Source organism: Anolis sagrei, chromosome Y, assembly GCF_037176765.1.
Source record: "Anolis sagrei isolate rAnoSag1 chromosome Y, rAnoSag1.mat, whole genome shotgun sequence".
NCBI classification, from domain to species: Eukaryota; Metazoa; Chordata; class Lepidosauria; order Squamata; family Dactyloidae; genus Anolis; species Anolis sagrei.
Window position 1 is genome coordinate 16,631,348 of NC_090035.1, and position 13,479 is coordinate 16,644,826.

The 13,479-nt window shown below is 42.8% G+C and overlaps 1 protein-coding gene across 1 annotated transcript; it reads right to left on the reverse strand.

The window, feature by feature from the left end:
• Positions 1-2,731: 2,731 nt before the first annotated feature.
• LOC137095450 (protein-lysine N-methyltransferase EEF2KMT-like) lies at positions 2,732-12,869 on the reverse strand. Its single transcript, XM_067462130.1, has 8 exons — positions 12,521-12,869; positions 10,299-10,361; positions 9,923-10,003; positions 7,889-7,990; positions 7,183-7,316; positions 6,760-7,061; positions 4,011-4,160; positions 2,732-3,779 (listed from the first exon to the last, which is right to left on the reverse strand). The coding sequence occupies exons 1-8, from the start codon at positions 12,683-12,685 to the stop codon at positions 3,679-3,681; spliced, it is 1,098 nt and encodes a 365-aa protein (XP_067318231.1). The 5' UTR covers positions 12,686-12,869; the 3' UTR covers positions 2,732-3,678.
• Positions 12,870-13,479: the final 610 nt, after the last annotated feature.

The window sequence follows — 13,479 nt, forward strand, 5'->3', positions numbered from 1 at the left end:
TCATCATGATAAGGGACATAAAAATAAAGCAGAAGAAAACAGAAAGAAACTTTGCCAATTTTGGAAACTATTGTCCTTTGTGGCCAGAAAAAAAACCTGACTTAAAAAGGGAACAATGATTCAGGAGGTCGCTGTAAGTTTTTCAGGCTGTATGGCTCTGTTCTAGAAGCATTCTCTCCTGATGTTTTGCCCACATCTATGACAGACATCCTGAGAAGTTGTGAGGTCTGTTGGAAACTAGGAAAATAGGGTTTATATATTTGTAGACTGTCCAGGGTGGGAGAAAGAACTCTTGTCTGTTGGAGTTAGGTGTGAACATTTCATTTGGCCACCTTGATTAGCATTTAATGGCCTAGCAGTTTAAAGGTCTGGCTAATCAAAGTGGTCAGTTGAAACATTCACACCTACTTCAAACAGACAAGAATTATTTCTCCCAGCTAGGATATTCCACAGATCTATAAACCCAATTTTCCTAGTTTCCAACAGACCTCACAACGCCTGAGGATGCCTGCCACAGATGTGGGCGAAATGTCAGGAGAGAATGCTTCTGGAACATAGCCATATAGCCTGAAAAACTTACTGAAACTCAGTGATTCCAGCCATGAAAGTCTTCAACAACACACTGATTCAGGACCTATTACTTAAGAAGAACCTTTGCACAATTATGGTAATTTCTAGGTCTTGTTGAGATGACACATCAGGAGACACAGACCTGAAAAGTCATCTCAGGGGGAAAAAGTTTCAACTCCTCCCAGATTTTTTTCCTGGATATGGGCCTGATGGGAGACTATGAGACTTCTCTGCTAGGGAGAATGGCTTGGGGGAGAAAGGACAGAAAAGTCTGTTTTCTCTTGATGGCACAGGACACTTTTACCCCTCTGTGCCAAGGTAGCTTTCATTCCCCTTTGGGCTTCACACAGGCCTCCTTTGTCCCCAAAGGGAAAAGAGAAGGGACAACCTGGTACTCCATCTTGCCTTGTTTGCACAAAAGGCAGGCAAGAACACCCAGCAAGAGTCCTCTGGAACTGCCAGGACTTTGATCTCATAATGCCAGGCAAGGCAAGGCAAGGCAAGACACTCATTCTTCCCTGTGTCCGAATCAGCATGCCACCTTGGGACTCCTTTCATTAGGACTGCAGAATGGATTCCTAAGGGCAAGAGGCAGCCCCTTGTTTCCATGGATCCCCAAACTAAACGATACAGCTTCCCTTAAAATGGGGTTGTGCCTGGTTCAACCCAGAATCATAGAAACACAGAGTCCGAAGAGACCAGCAAAGCCACCCAGTTCCCTCCAGTCATACATTTTGGAATGGCATGACCTTTTAGAGACCCTAACCTTTTGGGAAACCAGACATCTCCATAGCCTTTTGGAAGCATGATCCTTTTGGGGATTAATTGGCATTCACACTATTTGGAATCACCACAACCCTTTTGTAAAGTATGATCTTTATGAAAAGAGTGAACATTTAACTCTTTTTTTCTGGATATGGCCCTGATGGGAGGCTATGGGACTTCAATGCCTGGCTCGAGAGCAGTACGTGTGAAAATGATCTTGGGAGTCCTCATGGACAACAAGTTAAACATGAGCCAACAATGTGACGTGGCGGCAAAAAAAGCCAATGGGATTTTGGCCTGCATCAATAGGAGCATAGTGTCTAGGTCCAGGGAAGTAATGCTACCCCTCTATTCCGCTTTGGTTAGACCACACCTGGAATATTGTGTCCAGTTCTGGGCAACTAAAATGATCAAGGGTCTGGAGAACAAGCCCTATGAGGAGTGGCTTAAGGAGCTGGGCATGTTTAGCCTGAAGAAGAGAAGGCTGAATGTGATAGCCATGTATAAATATGTGAGAGGAAGCCACAGGGAGAAGGGAGCAAGCTTTTTTTCTGCTTCCCTGGAGACTAGGACGCGGAACAATGGCTTCAAACTACAAGAAAGGAGATTCCATCTGAACATGAGGAAGAACTTCCTGACTGTGAGAGCCATTCAGTAGTGGAACTCTCTGCCCCGGAGTGTGGTGGAGGCTCCTTCTTTGGAAGCTTTTAAACAGAGGCTGGATAGCCATCTGTCAGGGGTGATTTGAATGCAATATTCCTGCTTCTTGGCAGAATGGGGTTGGACTGGATGGCCCATGAGGTCTCTTCCAACTCTTTGATTCTATGATTCATTTGAGTGAATCTTCTTCCTAGTGATAAATATCTACTAGCATTCATGTAAGGCAAATTAGGCTTCTCCGTTGTTAGACTGATATACCTAGTTATCTTTCTGAACTGTTAGGCACAAAGACATACCAATAGTAGATCATTAAAAGTATTATTTCAGTTGCCAAAATATATCTACTCTCCCATAAAATATATTGCTTTTAAATAATGCCCTCACGAGACCAAAAATAGGTAATCTTCATTAAAAGTAACATAGTTGATTTACTTCCAAACTTCATGTATTTAGCATACAAGTACATTTCTTATTGGTTGAGAGTTTAAACAGTAAGTTCTCTAAAGCATTGTTTCAGTTTTTTCTCTGTTGCATGCAGACTAACACTCTCTTCCATCTAATACATTACTGAACATTGTTTCAATACAGTCTGACTCCACACTGCAGCATACTGACACTGACTTTACTTCAAATTGAAACACCTGTTGAGACTGTGGTGGTTATGTGCCATTGTTGTCAAGCTATGGCACCTCACACACAAAGATGTATAGATCATTAAACGACTCTACACAATATATATGATTTTTCCTTTATTTTAAAAACATTTTCCACGGCTCCAAAATTGTGAAGTGTCCAGACGACTAGATGTTCCAAAATTGACCTAGCAGATGTACCCTAAACACTCTTATCATATCCAACCTTTTAATAAAATGTATCAACAATGATTTTTGTGTAACTTGTATCTTTTATGTACTGTGTCAATTCCTAAAAGTATAACATGTTTAAACTGTATCAAGTGAATGTATCAAAATGTATATAGAGGGCAGCTGCCTTCCCATGCCCTCAGTTTGTACAATCCCTTGGGAAGGGAAATCACAGCAAGGACTCTTCCAGCTGTTTCCCAAGCCAAATAAATATCAAAACTTTTGTGTGTGTGTGTGTATGTGCAGATAGATATCCTCTTTGTCACCAGGATAAACACAGGATGTCTGTTCATTCAACTGGAGGCTGAGAGTGTGCCACTCCTGTGGAAAGAGGAGGCTCAGCAAATATGAATTCATTAATTCTCTATACAGGCAGCCAAGCCCTTGATTGTTTGGCATATTCACCTTTGTCTTTTGGGTCTTGCACCCTTTTGTTTCACACTGAATTGGACACTTAAGTTAATCCGGGACACATCAGCATATCCATGTCAGCATTTCCTCCTAGACTGTGCCCTCCCAAGGGGTGTCTCTGCAACAGATTCGCTCTTTAAACTGTCCAACCACCAGCCGTTGTCCTTCCTACCACAGGGATCTCCTCCTGCAGGTTGTCATGCCAAGGAAACCCCTGCCATGGATCATTCTTCCTTTTCAGGCTGTTTTGCAATGGAGGAGGCAGCATGAGTTAACAATGTTGTAAAGTTGTTCCCTTTAGTTTCAACAGATGTACACAATGCTGATGGAATACATATTGTAATGATAACAGATATGAATTACAGCAGCTGCTTATCTTGCTGAAATGATTCAGAGTGAAACATGAATTTCAAATAAATAACCTCAAGAGAGTTATCTTGGCATGAGGGTCATAAGGGAAAATGTTCTTCTGTGAGCAAGGAACAGCTTGCCATCTGATTCCAACTTTATCTGCAAGGAGAGGGAGGAAAGAAAATTGTTATATTCAGGGAATATTTCCACAATGCTATTTATCCCAACTTCTCAATGGTACAATAGATGCTTTAGTCATAGGACTTTAGGAAAATACCATGGGAGGGGGCAGATTTGTAATGGGGGGTGGGCAATGGCTTTAAAGCTCAATTCTTGATGATGGCCACAGAACAATGAAACAATATTGAACTGACTTGCAATGCCACTTACCGAGTTCGGTTTGGAAGCAATGGTAAGTATCTGGATTTCGGATTGTAAAAGCGATGTAGACTTCTGGGGCCTTTTTGCCATCAGGACCACTGGGAAGTTTCTGCAGAACTCTGATAAGGGCGTGCATGAGCTCTGGATCATAGACCACATCTATTTGGGATGTTCAAGAGGGAAGAATTGGAGAAATAACAGAATTAAAAAGACAAGGAACCCTGGGCAACTTTCGTAATGTCAGACTCTGGAAGATCTTGGAGTTAAAATCAAGTTCACAACAATAAAACACTGGAGATAAGTGATTTAGTCCTTCTTTTCACAATTCTAAAAAGACAGTTCTAAAGTTTCCCTGCTCAAACCTCTTCTACATACCAGCCCCAACTCCCATCCGCCCCCTAGTGGCCAAACACTGTGCCCACAGTCTGTTAACTGCAGTTTCAATTTCCTCTCAAAACAGATGTCTTATCCACACTACCTTTCCCAACTGTATCCAGCCTCCCTCCCCCCTCTTCCCTTCTTTATGGCAGAGAACCAAAGCAGCCAGTCCCAGGCTGATGCAGCGATCCTGACAGGTAGACCTCAACTGCTATTATTGCTTGTACTGGCAACAGACATACAAAATGCACGTGCAAAGCAAAGGTAAGATATATGCTTCCAGTTGTGATTCTTTAAAGGCTGCAACATCCCAAGGAAAACCCTTTACTTTTGGGAAGAGAGCATGTGCAGTGGTCTGAGCACTGGACTTGAGGGAGGGAATGCTTTAATTCTCCTTTTTGATATGGAAACCCATTGGGTAACATTGGGTGAGTCATACTCTTTCAGCCCCAGAAAACCCACGACTCATTTTAGGGTTGCTTTAAGTTAGAAACGACATGAAAGCATGCAACAATAAGAAGCAAAGCCCAAAACAATTTGAGACATAAGTTGCTAACCTATCCAACAGCTACTGTTGGAAATAGCAACCTTCCAAGCTTTCACTATTTGTTTGTTAATGTATATATTTGCTACCCTGTACTGTATGTATATGTTGATTTGCCAGTTTGATTGACCTCTTTGGTGAGGGAGGGGCTACAGAGATGTGATTGTACTGAGCATGTTCAGACTCAAGATTACATTTTGTTAACAGATATGTTTTGGACTTCAGTGGAATAAGTATGTTTTTGGACTGCAATGGAAGCAGATGTCATTTGGACTTACGCAAGAACAGTTTACTGTATGTTTGCTTTGAGAATGAGTAAGTATAATTATACAGTTTGGACTTTCATAAGATGTATACTTAAAAACTTTGGACTATGGACTACTGATTAAGAAAGATACCCTTTGTTCTTAAAACAGAGACTACATCCTATCTGTAACTGAACATTGATAAGAGACGTGCCTGTATGCTGAATTAATACAGGATGTTTAGAAGCAAACAAGATATGTAATTTTTCAAGGAAGATTTTGGTTTTTTTAAAACTCTGAGGGCATATTTTAAACTAAGATGTTTATTTATTTATTTATTTATTTATTTATGGCATTTGTAGCCCGCGTTTCTCAGCCTTATGGCGACTCAAGGCGGCTTACAGAATTAGCAGAATTTGATGCCATGCATTCATAAAAGTACAGTTAAAAACATTCAACCTAATATTATAAAAACCATATAAAATGATTAAATACATATTTTCAAGGGAGAGTATATGTTTTGGGCAACTGCCACTGCAATTTCAACTTCAAATAAATATTTTCAAAACTGCTAGCCAAGTATATATTTTTTGTGCAGTGGCATGCCTCTGTCTCTGGCAGTTCAAAGACATGGTTTATCAGTTTGACAGCTGAGTTACCTGTGTGCCATTACATGAATGCTTGTGAATATCTCTTGTTCAAAGGGTTGGCTTCTAACAAGGTCATGTTTTTTTCATGAGTAGTTGTTTTCAAAAGGTGGTCTCCAGATGTTCACATTTGCCAAAAGGATATAACATTATTTTTCCTTTTCAAAAATATTATGATTGCCATTTCCCCCCAAAAGCTACAATGTTGTAAGCTGACTTTATGCTATGGGGTCATGTTTACAGACATGGGTGAATGCATGTGACTCTCACAACCATTCCCCAACTTGTGCTTACTACTTCATTAACACATTTTAGTATTTCTGATCAAGCATTTGACATTGTCTGGCCAGAGATGCTCCTGTTTTCAACTGTGAAATGTAAGAAGCATTTTACCACCAAAGGGGGCTGGAGGTTTAGCACCGCTGATAAATCACCAGCAACTAGAAGATCTGTCAACTGAAGTTTGCAAGTTCAAAGCCCCGGGTTGGCATGAGCAGTCGACTGTCAGCCCTGCTCACTGTTTACCTAAGCAGTTAGAAAGCAGCTTCAGCTGTAATTAGAGAAATTAGGTACCGCTAAAAGCAAGGGATGTGCTTTATGATGCCATAAAGAAAAAAAGATCAGAAAATGCTGAGTGACCAAAAAAGAAGGAGGAAGTCCTGAAGGCTCCGTCATAGAGAATGGAGCAACAGCACTCCCTGTGGCTGGACTCACCTTCCTTGGCGCGCGCGCATACACACACACACAAACTCAACTGGACACTAAGTTCTGTCTTTCTGTGTATTGTCTATACAAAAGCGGCATTGAATGTTTGCCGTGTATGTGTGCTGTGATCCGCCCTGAGTCTCCTTCGGGTTGAGAAGGGCGGAATATAAATAAAGTGTTGTTGTTGTTGTTGTTATTATTATTATTATTATTATTATTATTATTATTATTATTATTACCAGCGGCAATGACGACATCGGACGACAGCCCCGCAAGCTCTTCTTTCGTAACCAGGCTCCAGTCAAGTTCTGTTACAGAGACTTTGGGTCCCTTGAATCCTGCCAGCTCTGCCTTTTGAGTATCCCATTTTGCCGGACTGCAGCCACAAACATCTGGGGCAAAACCATTCAAATTGATATTTTCCAAAAGCTGCTGAAGAACACAGGGGTGGTGATCGCTAAACGTGTACTTGCTTGGGTGGCAAGCTTTGCAAATGGCGAGCCCCGTCAGTCCTATCCCACTTCCTAGCTCCAAAATACTCCTAAAAATAAGTTAAAATAAAAAATAATAAAAAGGAAAGAGAAAGAACATGAACAAATGCATGAGATTGGCTTGCCCATTGATCCTGTATTTCCAAGTTTTGGGCAGAATGCAGCATGCACCTGTTAGTGAAAACGGCAGGATTCTCCAGTGCCCACTCCGCCAGGTAAAGGCCAGCATCCCACGTCACGAGGCCGGTGGTTCCCTGAGAAATAATGGCCACGCTCTCACCCAGTGTAATGGCTTCTCCTGAGGGCTACAAGAAACATGGGCAGATTAAGGTCCAACCTGCAACCATCCTGAATGACCACCAAAATACCCCCAACAGATGGCTATCCAGTCTCCACATTTTCAGAAGCAATGTTTGTGGGTTTAATTAGTCACAGATTTGATTCAAACATTCTTTGAGAAATCTCTACAGTCCTTTGTCAACTTCCCCATGAAAGATTGGCAGGATGATTGCTGATATTTTCCTTTAGCTGGATGTGCTGTAAGGAGGTTACATGTTAGGATGTCCCAAGTAAATCCAGACATTTCACAGAGTATCCAGTAAAAGAAAAATAACTGTGATTCTTTATGGAATCCTTCAATTTGGAAATAGTTATTTTGGGGGAATGAAACTCGAGTAGTTTTTTTTCTTTGGAGGAGGGTAGGGGGCCTGCATTAAGAAGTGTAGCAGTGCAGACGTAACAGTGCAAGATACAGACGTCTCCCAACATCTATACTTGCATCTTTATTATGATTTTGTGGATGGCAGAAGAAAATGGTATGAAAAGACACATAGAGGATGTGTCCCCACTAGATTAAAAATTATATAGAAGGCCTTACCAGTAAGTAGCTTTTATAGAACTGGGCAGTTTCTTCGGCATTTAAGACATCACCAAGGGATTCGTAGATTTGATCCAGTGGTTCAGCCCCTGTAGCTTCATGCTAAGGAAAAGAGGCAGAGTTAATTTGTGGCCTATGTATCCACACTGTATGCTGACTATGCTGACGATTGTGCCATCACTGCTCAAGCAGGGAGCTTTGAAATGGTTGAACCGAAGTTCTCTGAAGCTTTAGGTGCTCTTACTGCCTATTACATTGAAAATCAGCTGATTCCTAATCCATCTAAAACACAGATGTGTACTTTTCATCTTAAGAACAGACAAGCATCTCGAGCTCTGAGGATTACCTGGGAAGGAGTCCCACTGGAGCATTTTTATTCTAATTTGCTAAGTTATAATTTGTTTTTATATGCTGTGGACTTTAATTTTTGTTATTACGTGTCTATTAGTTGTTATGGTCAGGCATTGAATGTTTGCCTTTTTGTGATTGGAATCCATCCTGAGTCCCTTCGGGGAGATATAAATGATGATGATGATGATGATGATGATGATGATGATAATTGCGGGAGTTACTCTGGACCATGCTCTGATTTACAAAAAGCACTGCTTGACTATCAAGCAAAAAATGGGTGCTAGAAATAATATCATACAAAAGCTGACTGACACAACCTGGGGATCACAGCCAGACACAGTGAAGACATCTGCCCTTGTGTTTTGCTACTCTGCTGCAGAACATGAATGCCCAGTGTACAATACATCTTACCATGTATTGGATCTTATGAGACATGTCTCATTATCACAGGGTGTTTATGCCCAACATCACTGGAAAAATTATACTGTTTAGCCAGTATTGCACCACCTGACATCCATCGGGAAGTAGCAGCCAGTAATGAAAGGACCAAGGCATTGACATCACCAGCCCATCCTCTGTTCAGATTTCAGCGATCAAGCCAATGCCTTAAATCAAGAAATAGCTTCCTAATATCTACATATATACTCGCAGGAACGCCTCAGCAAGTGGGAGTCCAAAAGTGGCAGGCTGAAACCCAGAACCTCAATCAGTGGCTGATACCAGATGAAAGACTCCTTCCTGGGAACACGGAAAACTAGGCGACTTGGAAGATAATGAACAGACTTTGCTCTGACACCATGAGATACAGAGCCAATCTTAAGAAATGGGGCTACAAAGTGGAGTCCATGACATGCGAGTGTGGAGAAGAGCAAATCATAGACCACTGACTACAATGAAGCCTGAGCCCTGCCACATGCACAAGGGAGGACCTCCTTACAACGACACCAGAGGCACTCCAAGTGGCCAGCTTCTGGTCAAAGGAAATTTAGTATAATGTCAAGTTTTTAACTTTGTTTGCGGTTTGTAAATACATTATAACTGTATTCTCAATTTGCTTCTGAAAGGTTAAATAAATAAACAAATAAATCCATGCTGTACAATTACAACAATTTTATGTCACTTTAATTGTAATGGAATTGTAATTGCAAGGACAGGAAAGATCCACTATAATCAGAGTAAGCCTTTTTATTCTGAAAGCTATCAAGAAAAGAGCACATTTCTTGAAAGAAGAACCAGGAAAATAAGATTCTGACTGTCAATAGAAGGTCAGCTGCTGTCCTCTCCTTTTTGCCTTGTCTTTTATAAGTGTCTTTTATTCATGTTGTATTTTGAAATGGTCATATGACTGGTCAAATAAGTAAATAAATAAATAAATAAAAGTATTATTGCAATGGAATCTGAGGGGTTGTTGTCCAGCAAATTGCTAAGAATCCACGGCTGAAGAATTCTAGTCTACTGCCTTGAAATAGCGCATAAGAGCACAATTGAATTTTTCTAAGTACCTCTCAAAACTACAAAACTTGGGATTTCATGGGGTGGAGCTATTCTGTGATCAAGTAACTGCATTCTGAATGAAGGGTAGATCCTGTATTGTTTTCAAGGGAGAGCCCTAGAAGAACACATTGCAGTAGTCTATTCTGGAGATGGTTGGACTACAAAGGGCAGAGCTAAGCACAATCCTACCTTTTTAATGAGCTCTGATAAGAAGCATCTTCTGTACTTGACCGACGGAGGGTACTTCAAGCAGAGAGGGTGAAGAACAGTCTGAAATTATTAAAGACGTTGGGACAAGAAATTAATATTGCAGAATGAGATCGCCAAGGAGAACATCAAATCCAATTAAGCTCTAGGCCTGAGAGAGGACCATGTGGTCCTCTAGATTTCATTGGTCCCATCAGCCACTACCAGCGTGCACGACAGGACTAAAATGTGCAAATTTCACTGGCAAATTGGGCTTTCTTATGCAATGAGATACTTCGGTCAAAAATCTTAATCCCCTCCAAATATTTTTTGTGGATTGTTGCAGACTGAGAATGAAATAATGCAAGAAATAACTTGCCTCCTGCAATATAGTCAGCAGCGACGAGGAATCCTTTGAAGTCTTCAGCGTCTTTTCCAGATCCTAGAAGACAAGACACACAATGATCTGAACAATACTCTTCAAACAATTTCAGCACCCAGATAGTTGCTTTAAGGGAATCCAATTCCTGGAGTGGATTTTCAGCCCCACTGGAATGGGACTTTAATTAGACTCCATGAAATTGGGCACCCTTGTGTCACAAAGGGCCATGGCTTGCCTTCAAGAGAAAGCCCAGGCATGGGCCAACTTGGGCTCTTTAAGTGTTTTGGATTTCAACTCCCACCATTCCTAACAGCCTCAGGCCCTTTCATTTCCCCCCTCAGCCACTTAAGTGGCTGAGGGGGAAAAAAGGGGGGCCTGAGGCTGTTAGGAATGGTGGAAGTTGGAGTCCAAAACACCTGAAGGGCCCAAGTTGGCCCATGCCTGGGATAGCCTCTATATTTTACCAATTCTGATATACTGCAACCCAGAACTTTTTAATATCCCAGTCATCTCTGAGGGCAAATCGTCCACGACCTTTCCTGGCACCTCTCCCAGAGCTAACACTGTCTGCAAGATACACCAGATAATCCCTTTTTCTGGAGTAAAGGCTTAATATGGAAACACTATCCTTAATCCATCATTAGGCCGTCTACCCATGGGCGCAATGAACCTGGGCTTGAACCAGGGCAGAGGAGCTGGAACCAATTTGCATGCAAAAAATGCACAACTGTTTTGAACTGGCTCATAGATGCTAAACTGGCAGCAGGAAACATTTCCATGTGTTTGTTAGGTACAGTAAGTTCCCTGCAACCGCTAAGAACACATATGTGGTTATGCCAGGTATGAACAAACTTTGGCCCTCCAGATGTTTTGGACTTCAATTACCACAACCCAGAACTTTTCCTGGGAGTTGGAGTCCAAAACATCTGGAGGGCCAAAGTTTGCCCATGCCTGCGATATCACTACATTGAAGCTGTCACATTTTGGATAGCTAGAAAAGAGGAGGTCTAGTATACATCCTTGGAAGATTGGTCCTGGATTGTTGTGAGTATTTCGGGCTGTATGGCCATGTCCCTGCAGCATTCTCTCCTGATGTTTCACCTGCATCTGTGGCTGGCATCTTTAGAGGTTTACCAAAAATAAAAATGGGTTCCCCTAAAACTGTGGAGACCAGTTTTATACTTCAAGAGAAGAACCAGTTGTTTCTACTTAATGTGAATGTGGCAGTCCTGGTTTTTTTTATGTATGTGTATTTGTAATATATTCATTGAGTTAATCTAATTATTTTCACATTACCACAATCAGTGGATTTTGGTCTCCACATCTTTAGAGGTTTATCAGAGGTCTGTTGGAAATGAGGTAAGTGGGGTGCGTGTGTGTATCTGTGGAATAATGTCCAGGGTGGGAGAAAGAACTCTTGTTGGGGTCGTTGTAGGTTTTTTGGAATATGGCCATGTTCCCACAGCATTCTCTCCTGACGTTTCACCTGCACCTGTGGCTGGCATCCATAGTTCAGAGGTCTGTTGGAAATGAGGTAAGTGGGGTGTGTGAGTGTGTGTGTATCTATCTGTGGAATAATGTCCAGCGTGGGAGAAAGAACTCTTGTTTGGGTCGTTGTAGGTTTTTCGGGCTATATGGCCATGTTCCCGCAGCATTCTCTCCTGATGTTGTGACCTCAAAACCTCTGAGGATGCCTGCCATAGATGCAGGCGAAACGTCAAGAGAGAATGCTTCTAGAGCATGGCCATATAGCCCGAAAAACCTACAACGACCCAGTGATGCCGGCTGTGAAAGCCTTCGACAATACATTGAACTCTTGTCTGTTTGAAGCAAGTGTGAATCTTGCAATTAGCAAGTCTGATTAGCATTGAGTAGCCTGGCATCTGCAAAGCCTGGCTGTTGTTGCCTGGGGGCATTCTTTGTTTGGAACATGATCATAGGGCACTGAAAACTCACAGCAATTCCGGCCATGAAAACCTTGGACACTGGACAACACAAGATTGGCACTCTTTTGGGAAATGCGCCTAGGACAGGATTGGGAGGCTTGACTGGCTTCTGTAGCTGGAAAGGGATGATGAGGACAAACCCTAAGACCCCCCCCCCTCCCCAGTCATGCCTTTTCCCAAGCCACGCCCCCAAGCCCCCAAGCCACGCCCTCCCCAGTGTCCCCATCCCACTCCCCCTCTGTGCGTAAAAGCGCATGGCTGTGGCGCACTCACTGCCCAAGGGAAGTGGGGAAGGCGCTGGGCGGCGAGGAAGCCCCGCTGGAAACGGAGCGCCAGCTTCCCGATCCCAGCTTCCTCTTCCTCTTCCTCGTGTGGCTCGGGCCCCATGGGCTGCTCCTCCATCCGAGGTGCTTCCTGCCTCGCACCGCCTCCTTGCATTGCCCAGCCCAACGATTACGTTGCCACCAAGCGGCGTGGCCAAACGCAAGGGCTCCTGCCCCTTTTGGCACCCAGTCCAAGGGGCTTCGGGGCATGTGCAGAGCGCCCTGGGGTTTTCCTTTGACCCGGGCAAAAAAGCCAAGCCAATGGGAAGGGGGCTTCTCTTCACCATGTGGGTGTATCATTCCACCATAGAGAAAGGGATGCAGTTTTGGCACCAAAGCGAAAGCTGAGCTCCTGCTCCCTCTACCGTTCAAATCCGTAGCCATGGATAATCCAAATCCATGGAGTTCAACAGGCATTAGGTGAGTCTCTACTGACCATATAATGCAGTTCAATCTGCATTATAATGGCAGGGCAGATGGGGCTAAGGGTGGATCTACAGTGCCATATTATGCCCTTGCAAAATGCATTATATCAGTGTATTGTTGAAGGCTTTCATGGCTGGAATCACTAGGTTCTTGTGGGTTTTTTCGGGCTATATGGGCATGTTCTAGAGGCATTTCTCCTGACGTTTCGCCTGCATCTATGGCAAGCATCCTCAGGGGTAGTGAGGTCTGCTGGAATTAGGATACTCCACCTCAGACATCAGAAGAGCTGCAAAACCGAGAACAAGCCACGAGAGTCAAGATGAAGATCCACCCAGAGGAAAAGTGTTCCTGCCATACATCAAGGGAACCACTGACCGCATAGGGAAGCTGATGAGGAAACACAACATACAAACAATCTACAAACCCACCAAGAAAATCCAACAAATGCTACGTTCAACAAAGGACAAGAGGGATCCTCTCACC